Source organism: Poecilia latipinna, unplaced genomic scaffold (assembly GCF_001443285.1).
Source record: "Poecilia latipinna isolate Pla-1442-1.1 unplaced genomic scaffold, P_latipinna-1.0 Scaffold445, whole genome shotgun sequence".
Taxonomy (NCBI): domain Eukaryota; kingdom Metazoa; phylum Chordata; class Actinopteri; order Cyprinodontiformes; family Poeciliidae; genus Poecilia; species Poecilia latipinna.
The window spans coordinates 241,981-252,006 of record NW_015113061.1 but is presented as its reverse complement, the minus strand read 5'-3'; the positions used below and the strand labels follow the sequence as shown (position 1 = coordinate 252,006).

The 10,026-nt window shown below is 35.7% G+C and overlaps 1 protein-coding gene across 2 annotated transcripts in view; it reads right to left on the bottom strand.

Moving 5' to 3' along the window:
* Positions 1–3,884: 3,884 nt before the first annotated feature.
* LOC106951189 (uncharacterized) overlaps positions 3,885–10,026 on the bottom strand; it is a 26,919-nt gene continuing 20,777 nt past the window's right edge. For both annotated transcript variants that reach the window (XM_015038570.1, XM_015038571.1), the window contains exons 4-11: positions 8,791–8,852; positions 7,583–7,638; positions 6,977–7,191; positions 6,520–6,788; positions 6,261–6,374; positions 6,029–6,170; positions 5,241–5,290; positions 3,885–4,511 (exon numbers count right to left, since the gene is read on the bottom strand). In XM_015038570.1, coding sequence (XP_014894056.1) covers positions 4,236–4,511; positions 5,241–5,290; positions 6,029–6,170; positions 6,261–6,374; positions 6,520–6,788; positions 6,977–7,191; positions 7,583–7,638; positions 8,791–8,852 — 1,184 coding nt within the window. In that variant the 3' untranslated portion in view covers positions 3,885–4,235. The remainder of the gene's footprint in view (positions 4,512–5,240; positions 5,291–6,028; positions 6,171–6,260; positions 6,375–6,519; positions 6,789–6,976; positions 7,192–7,582; positions 7,639–8,790; positions 8,853–10,026) is intronic.

Genomic DNA, 10,026 nt, shown 5'->3' with positions numbered 1-10,026 from the left:
ACTTTGTAGCCTCAGTTGAAGCTTCATGACTGTTCTTAAAGAGAGGATCTGGTCTCTCTAAGGTTCTCCTCCTCGTCTGGTCAATAATCCTTAGAAACCCGTAGCAGGCTGCTTCACCTTTTCTAGTGACTGAGTCCAGTATTGCTCTGGTTCTATCATAGTCATCTTTCTCTGCCTTTATCGTGTTGACCTCTTCATCAGTGAAAACTTCTTGCTGATGCAAGTTTTCAAGAATCACTGACAGATTCCTCAGTTCTCCAACTAGGTGAACTCTGGCATTGGCGATATAATCTTTCGCAGACTGTTTTGAACAAGCCATGATACTTGACCTCTCTTCTGCAAATAAACCAGATGTAGAACGTAGAAACATTTATGTATGTTGGGTATGTAATTTAGAACTTACCCAACGTAATTTGTACATTAGGAAATGTAAAACTTACCTTTAAGGTCTACATTAAGGGTAAGCTGCCCATAAGGTCTCAAATGATGATGAACCTTCCAACACTGAGAAAACAAGAAAATAAACAACTAAATGCAAAGCATCCAGTAAGATCAGCATTTACTAGTAGAATTTATTTTTGCATGTTTTTTAACAAATCTTAAACAGCACCTGTTCTGACCGTCAACACATGATATTCGTTGGTGAAAACAGGCCTGGACTACACGGTGTAATAAAGGAGTGATTTTTCTCATTTTCTCTGGACCTAGAGACAAACGGATTTGAATCTCAATGAAACATTGTGGAGGTTCTTGCATATATGCTACATTATAAACCACAATAGAAAAAGAATAAGTTAATGTTCTCATTGAGCACAGGACTGTTGGGTGTTACAGTGAGGCAGAGAAGCAACGTCAGAGGTGTGGCCATTTTTTTTACTGTGTCTAAGGGTAGAAAAATATCCATGATTTCTGTAAGTTAATATCGACTTTAACTGCTAATATAATAGCAAATATCACATTTCACCGAATTTGTATCTCTAGTTTAAACAGATTAAAGTATTAAAGTTGTCTGACAGACGAGGTATAACTGTAAACACAAACCACTGCTAATAATATGAATTTTTGATACCTGTTTAACCCTTTCAATAAGCTGGTACATCCTGTACAGGTTACCAATACATCATGGGGCAACAGAGACACAGAAACACACCTAAGGACAACTGTGGTCAACATGCAACATGAAGCCAGAGTTCCCAAAGAGTAAACATACATGGGGGAAAAAAATATGCAAACTCCACAGCAAGAAATTAATAAATAAACCCTTTTGGAGGAAGGCAACAGTCCTTTCTACTTACCCTGAATATTTTCTTTCTGCCATGAACGAAACTCATCAGGTGTCTATATGGTACCTTTAACAAAAATGAAGTTATTATAAAGTTAGTCTACTGTTAGACTGAAATTGCATCTATGAAGTTTATTGTCGTCTAACTAAACAAACTTAACTTTCACTTTGACACACTAATGTTTTCATTAGATCAACCAAACTATTCGCATAAACCCGTGAAGTTATTCAAATTGTAACATTTGCTGAAGCTACTTGGATAGCAACATCACAGTATAGCTAGGTAAGCTAACATCAAGCAAACTTTAAACTCCTGAAAACACTCCATGTTTAAAGATTTCTGTTTACCTTTCACAGAAGATGAAACGACTCCCGTTAACATCACAATAAACACCGTTCCTACCTTTACACGGAAGTTCTGCAGTTATCATTAAAGTTAGTTAATAACATGAGAATCTGGTGTTTTGAAAATGACGTAGAAAGTCGACCGGAAGTAGAAAAACCTCACCTGAACCTCCTTCAAGACGCACAGAAATTAATTAGTCTTTTCAGGAAAGCGTTTCTATTGGGCTTAAACAACACAAACATTAAAGATATTTATCCAAGTAAAAAAAAAAACACCATCTTCCATTGTGTCCTATCAGACCGAAAATACTCGTCTATTTTCAATAAAATGTGAAAACAAGAACATCTAAATAGTTTCCGGCTCGGCTTTAACTAAACTATTCAGTAAAAACGGGAAATTATAACCTGTGGATACGGTTTAGTCTTACCAATGTGACCTCTTTATTTTCTCTTTGCGTGTTTCGTTCTGACAACATTGTGTTGAACTTTTACTTTCACTTTGAAGGAGACAAAACTCTTAAAATCCACTAGATGACACTATTGGACCAAAAACATACCAAACCATTCGCCACGTTTACCAGCAATCAATATCAGGTGCGTGAAGATCAAGATCACATGAATCTCAATTTAATCATTTGATCATCACTGGTTGCAGATTAATCATGTTTATTTGCACAGCACGTTTGAGCAACAAGGCAGTTCAAAGCGGTTTAAATGATTAAAACATAACACTATCATTACATTTTGTCAAATCCCATCATCAAAATCATCAAGAATGATCATCAAATATATTAATGTCCCAGTTGTTTTTAAGTAAAGGCAACACTAAAACAAATGGGTTTTAATCCTTAATTTAGAGAAATTCAGTGTTTCTAGCAGTTTGTTAAAGATATGTGGAGAATGAAAACTGAAAGCGTTCTGGATCAACTGCAGCTGGACGATCAATTTTTTTAAGCAGACCTGAGAAGACACTGTTGCAGTAATCAATACAACGAAAGATAAATGCATGGATGAAATTCTCTAGATCACACTGAGACATTAGTCCTTTAAACCTGGAAATGTTCTTCAGGTGATAGAAGGTCAATTTTGTAACTGTCTTTATGTGGCTCTAAAGATTCAGGTCTATTCCCATATTTCAGACATGGTCAGTAGTTTCTAAGCTGCATTAACTGAAGCTTCATCCAAGATCGTTCCTATTAGGGTCCAAATATAATGTCAGTTTTGTTTCTGTTCAGTTGATGAAAGTTGTGGCATCTTCACTCATTGATTACTACTAAACATCTTTTTAATTCTTGTGCGTGCGAGGACTGAGGCAAACATAGAGGTCTATGGAAAATGATACAAGTTTTACGTGTGTGGGGTCAGTTGGACCCCATTTCGACATACAAGGGTTAAAAAGAAGCCAGGTCAAAAACTGACATGTTCCTGCAAACCAATAAATTTATATTACAATTCAATTTCTAATGTGATACAAAGAGCCTCGCCCAATGATGACCAGATCTAAGAACGGATTAAAAAGACAAATTAATAAAATAAAATAAATACAACGAATAAGGAAACACAACACGAGGTGGTGACTTTCAGCATAATGTGATTAATTTTCATAAAACAACAACATGCTTTGTCTGTGATGAAATAATGCTGCATGCCATGTTAGGAAGATGAAGTGGAAGCTCCAGGATCTTCAGAAAAAACAGGTCATGATGCTGGGCTACTGATTATCCCTCTGTCTGGACACATGATCAATAGAACCAGTTTAAAAGCTAAAATGAATGGTTATATGCCAGACATGGAAAACTGGGATGCACTCAATGCCATGATGTTCAGAATTTAGGTCTCATGGCATCTCAAGGTGTCAACATTGCAACTAGTGGACTGAGAGAAATACAGCTCTATTTTGTAACAATTCAAGAGCTACCCAGCTTTTATCGCTTCGCAAAAAAATTTATCAGCACAGAAACTCCAAAGCACATGAAGAAGCAGTTGAAGTTGTGTGTATATATATATATAAACCAGATTTTTGTAAATTATGATAATTTAATGCAAAGTTGGCATTTTTAATTGACTTTTAATGCAACTTTTAGAGCAACTTTGCATTAAATGTGTCATTATTTACCAAATGACACTTCATGACAACTATCATAAACATTCATAAAGACTTCTTTATGTTCATGACAGGTGTTGTGTCATGTTTATGACAGTGTCATGTCAGTCTTATGCACACCCCTTCAAATAAAGTGTTACCCAATTGTTTTTAATTAAAGGAGCACTTTTATTTTACAAAATCCAACACAAAATAAAAAAGGTAGGTATATGGCATCATGAATATTTGGCAACAGTTGGTCCATACTTCTCATCAGTTGGTTCTCCATTAAGTTTGAAACCACCATGAAACAAGAAGTAGAAGAACTAATTCACAGTCCAGAGAAGTCAGCATCACACCTAGGAACGGGGTCAACCACACCTTCTCAATAAGATGGGAACTTCTGTCGATTCCTCGCTTAGATTTGCTCTCAGCAGCTGATTGAATCACTCTTAAGCTATGACTCCTTGGTAAGAATCTTTAGGTTCAAATGGGAGCTCGCTGAGAGGACTAAGAATCTTGAGATTATGGTGCCCAATTTTCTAATGACTCCGCCAGGTTGTTCTGGTCCATTTTCTTTAAAACCATTATTGTCACCTCCAAAGCTCCTCCAGCACCCCTGAAGTGCTGCAATATCAAACCCACAACTTTCCATCTCTTTGCATTTTCCAGGTCTGCTTCTTGGATCGGTGAGATGTTGCCAAATGATTCATGCTTTAAGTGCCACTTAAATTCCTCAAAATCGTCATTAGTCAAATGCTTCAGAGTTTTCAAGATTTCATCTTTTATTGATGTTTCATTCTGTTAAAACAAGGAAATAGCAGTCAGAGGAGAAACTGGGTAACACTTTATTTGAAGGGGGTTGAATAAGACTGTCATGACACTTTTCATAAACATGACATAACACCTGTCATGAACATGAATAAGCCTTCATGAATATTTATGACTGTTGTCATAAAGCGTCATTCTGTAAATTATGACACTTTTAATACAAAGTTGACATTATTCAAAATGTCTTTGTTATGACAACTTGACATTAACCAAGAAATCATTACTGTTTAAACTTTACCTTTAATAACATAAAGTTACCTCATTTTTAAAGTGCAATCAGTAATACTTTTATAACAAATTTATATCAGTAATGATTTATTGGTCAATGTCAAGTTGTCATAAAGACATTTTGAATAATGTCAACTTTGTATTAAAAGTGTCATAATTTACCGAATGACACTTTATGACAACAGTCATAAATATTCATGAAGGCTTATTCATGTTCACGACATGTGTTATGTCATGTTTATGAAAGTGTCATGACAGTCTTATTCAACCCCCTTCAAATAAAGTGTTACCAAAAACGGTTTATGATAAACATAGGTTTAAAGTAACAAACCTCAGTGGTAAAACCTTCTATAGAAATAAGATTAAAGCTAGCCTAAAGCTGAACTTTTTGCTATTGGTATAATTTCATTGTCCAGCATAGTAAATCTAATCTGAAGTTAATATATTGTGTCAAACCAAATGCAATATCACCTTCAGTGTGTCAGATGTATGCCTTGCTGAATTGCTTGATGATGGAGGATCTGGAAAAAATACAATAAATTAGAGTTTGTTTTCTAATTTATAAAAATACATTTCCATAAATAAACATTTTACATCAAATTTTCAAAGTAAAAACATTTTAAATTTGTTGAAGCTCTTAGTTTGATTAGTAAAAACTGCTTTATAATTGTTAGACAAGGTGGTTTTTAATGTTAATTAAACAGGTTTTCTTAATTACATGCTTCAATGTTTTTACTTTGTGTTGCTGCACGGGACCAAATCTTATACAATTACATGAAACTGCATCAATCCACAATTTATCTTAAATTCAGTGTTTCAAGTGGCGTGATGACAGAGGGGTGAATTAAATTATTTTGTATTGGCAAGGCCCAAAGTTATTCATGGATCATGAAAATTATTTTCCTCTGACTAGATATTAATGTTTGCAAGCAGCCCAGCCAGAGTTTAGGCTTGAATCTAAAAGAATATATGTGGACAAAACTAAAGATGAGAGTGATGGCAAGGAGACTTACATCCTCAAAGACTGCTCAGCAAACAATACAATAAGATATTGATTTCCATAAAGCAAGCAATTTTGGATGCTTTTTGACCACCTAACAACTAAATTGGACTAATCCTGACCAACTACTTTTAGGTTACAAAGATATTGATTATCTGAACACTGAAGAACAATGACATCTACTCTGACTAAAAAAATATTTAATTTAGGCTAAACGTTTTCAGAAACACATTCTGCTATATAACGGCAACACCATTACCTGGTAGGTAAATGTCATGTTTCCAGACTTCAGTGCCATGTTGGTCTTTGATTATCAAGGTCAGACTCTCTGGGTTTGTAGTCAAGTAGACTACAAATGTTGGATGGAAATTTGGTCCATACATGTTTTGAAACAGCTTAGGCTGAAAAAAAAAAGTTAAAAATATAAAATTTTATTCTGTAGTCTAATCTTCTCCTCAAAATTGTTTAAAGCATCATGTGTAAATAACTACCTCAGGGTTTTTTGAAGACTTGGGTTCACAGTGTGCACTGTATTTATAGCCAACATTGAGAATGCAGTCAGATGAGACCTTAATGTACTCAGAATCAGCGTGGTCTTTAGAAACCTTAAAAACATGAAAGATAAAGGACTCATTCTAACGCCAAAATAAACCTGAGTTTTATCAATGTTCTAGTTAAATTCCATAAAAACCTTTTGTGACATTCAAACTTTTATAACTGATGCACATGACACACGTATCTCCTCTGTACCTCTGAAAGTGGAATGTTCCGACACAGCAGAAGCACATCCAGTGTTGGAGGACCTCTACCTGGAGGTCTGAGGTACAACAAGACTTGGCCGTTTACTGACTGGTTAATCTGGAAAAACCTACAAAAGTTATCCCATATGAGGCCTAAGGCAGACAGATGGGGAACATCCACCAATACGTGGGTATCAGTGATCTTCATTGGTTGCAGAATAGTCATTTCATCATCGTCAGTGATGTGGGCGACTGACAGCAATCCATTAAAACACAGAGCTGCAAGAAACACAAAGAGGTTGAAGTTTTGCATTCTGTGTGGTTGAGTCTTTGTAACTAGGTCTGTCTCCAGGTTTTAACTTGGCTATTTTTATAGTGTTTATTTGATTGTTATTATGAAGTAACCTATTTTTAAATAAATCTGTGTAATTTTCCAATTATTTTACCATTAAAAGTACTATCCTTACCCTCCTTTGTCTCACAGTGTGGGAGGTGGAGCTGATTGATGGCACCTTCAGAGCACTGGATGTTGAAAAGCATCCCTGCTGGAGTTTTACTACTTAAATGAAGGAGGCTTTCAGGCCACGGTCTAGTTCTGTAGAGCACCTCTGCTTCCTGGCTCATCACAAACACCAAACTGGTGAAAGAACACTGGAACACTCCTGGACCAGGAAATCTGAACCTGCCACAACCAGAAGTTTTGAGGAAAATTTGCGCATTTTCTGTCCACATAAAAGATCTATCAGTTTAGAGAATCAGAAAATAAGAAAATTCAACTTCACAATGATGTTTAACACTTATTTTCAAAAACAGAACAAACACAACACAGAATCGGGGCAGTTATGGAGTCATCCTTTAAGGGGATCAGAGCGTAGATCACTGTTGCTTCATAATGTTAATACAGTTGCAATAGCTCTTATACTATATTTTTTAGATTTGAATATGGCAGAAAACAAAGGAACCGAGTCCCACTGTTGTTTTGTCCTGGGGACCAATAAATTAAGAACTTGAACACTAAATTACTAAATAGATAATGTTATATTAACAGACTGTAAGCAGAAGAGAATAATTACCTGTATGAGACCTGTAGATGTTCAGATTTCATTTCAGGTCTGAAGCTTGATGGAGACTGAAATTCAAAAGTAAGTTATTTTATGGTTTTGCCGAAAAATATTCTCAATGCAGTTTGGATAACTATACAGAGCTGCAGTGTGCTGCTTAATGGCCGAATAGATGAAAACGACATATTTTATTGGACATCCACTGATTTGTTCATTTCAGACCAAAAACAAAGGTACCTTGACCAGAAGAGGAGACTAAACCTGTTGGCACTAAAATCATAGTGGTGAACATTCATCACACTACAGGTATTTGCTTTGTTTTTTTTTTTATAGGATTTGAGGTTATTCTAACAACACTTTTCCATGTGGCTCACACTGTAGCACATGTATTGAGTTCTTGTGCTTCTGGAGCATGATAGCTGCAACCCAGAGACACTGGAGATACCATGGGTTCTATGACATTTACATAAGATCAAGTATTGCAGCACTTACCAAATGATAATCATGCTGTTCTATGCAAACACTGCCATCACAGAGAATCATTTCCTTAGCTTAGCATAATACATGCAGGGGTTGACATAGCAGGGGACCTGGCTTTGTCGTCCGAGTATTTTAGATGATGATTACAGAATAATTAGTGGCACTCTGTGGCTCTATGTAGTGCAAGGGTGGGGGAGTTCTGGTTATCAAAACACTGAATCTCATAGGTCCAGTATTACCCACCCTTGTTTCAGAGCACTGAACTTTCAACCAAAGAATCAGAGTTATGGTAAAGTCACATCATGTAGTCACTTCTTGTATTCCAGTCTCACGCAGTAGCACAAAGCACATTTTACACTTTTCAACACATAATCTAATGGAGGGACATAATAAACATTCAACCCACAAAGACAAATGTGATCCTGAACAGAATTTATTAAGCAACAGATGTTTTGGAGCCAGAATCTGCCGGGCCACTTGAACTTCAAGACACTTCTAAACATGCTTAACATGATTACCCTCCTTTTACCAACAGTCTGTGCTTAAAATTTGTTAGACAAGTTTGTTTTATTTTTTATTAATGTATGTTAATAAAAATATTCTACTTCTGTCATGTATACTGCAGAATTTTTAACATGCTCATGGTAAATAGAGTTATAGACAGATTGTTCTCCATGATTTGCTGGCTTTTACTTTGTAAATATTTGCAGAAATCATGAAGTTTCTTGTTTCTCTCTCACCTCCTTCAACTCTGGTTTGTCCTCAGACAAATGAGTTTCTGCCATCTCCTCCTCAGAATCACCTGATAAAACAGGACAATAGATATGCATGTTATAATTGAATTTAAATGGTAATTGTATACCTCATACTAATATTCCCAAACTCTAAAAGTCCTAGTTGATCTCCAGTTAATCTTCAGTTACTACTTTTCTCCAAGATAAATAAATTATCTTTGTTTGCACTATAGGGTGTCCCAACCCCTTATCCTCCCCTCCCAGCTTTGCCCGCTACTTTACTTCGCGGATTTCACTTATCGCAGGTTATTTTCGGAACAAAACCCCTGCGAAAAACGTGGGATCGCTGTATATTGTAAATAATTTTTCCAACTACAGGTCAAATCACCTTTTGCTCTATTTATCTGTCTCTGGTGTGTTAAATCAACCCTGATTCTCCCTGAGTTTTATCTTTAGGTTTTCTGATAAACAACCCTTTATTTTAAATATTGATTCACTCATTTCAACATGAGTGCAGCATCATAAATGCTACAATATACTGCAGCTTGATAAGTATGTAATTATATGTCAACTAACATTAACATAAATAATAATGAATATTCATTAGCAGGTCCTTATTAATTTAACTGAGTGTACAAGGGGAACCATATGGTTTGCGTTTGTTCTCAGACCTATAACCAGTACACTACTTAATATTTCTATATGTTTCAAAACTTTTCAAATGTTTATCACCTGTTTATCATCTTATCTTTCTAACCGGCGCCTTTTTCACTCTTATTTTTGTGTTTTTCAGCCGTTGCTCTGCAGTTTGACCGAAAGCTGACTGACTGCAGCGAAACTGTGAAGAAGCTTCATTACACGCCAGAATGGGAGGAAGACATCGCAAGAAATCAAAGTGACGCCAACCAGAGTCAAACTTGGGTTACCCAACTTATACTGTTCCTCAGTATAAGAAACAGTATAAGTTTCTTATACTGTCCTCATGGACGCCGTTTGTCCATGGACAACAGACTGTTCTTAATGACAGCCAAAAAGGAGTCAATATATTGTTACAGATCTACGCCTGTTTTCTTAAATAAAATGTTATATTAAATGTCATTTATTTTTAAGCTTGTATACACACGTTTTTGGAAATATGGTAATGTAAGATAATTTTGAATGACATAATATCCATTGTCTGCCAATAAAATTGTGTTTAACACCAGTGAAGAAACTTTTAATGGTATGTTATGATGTAGACCT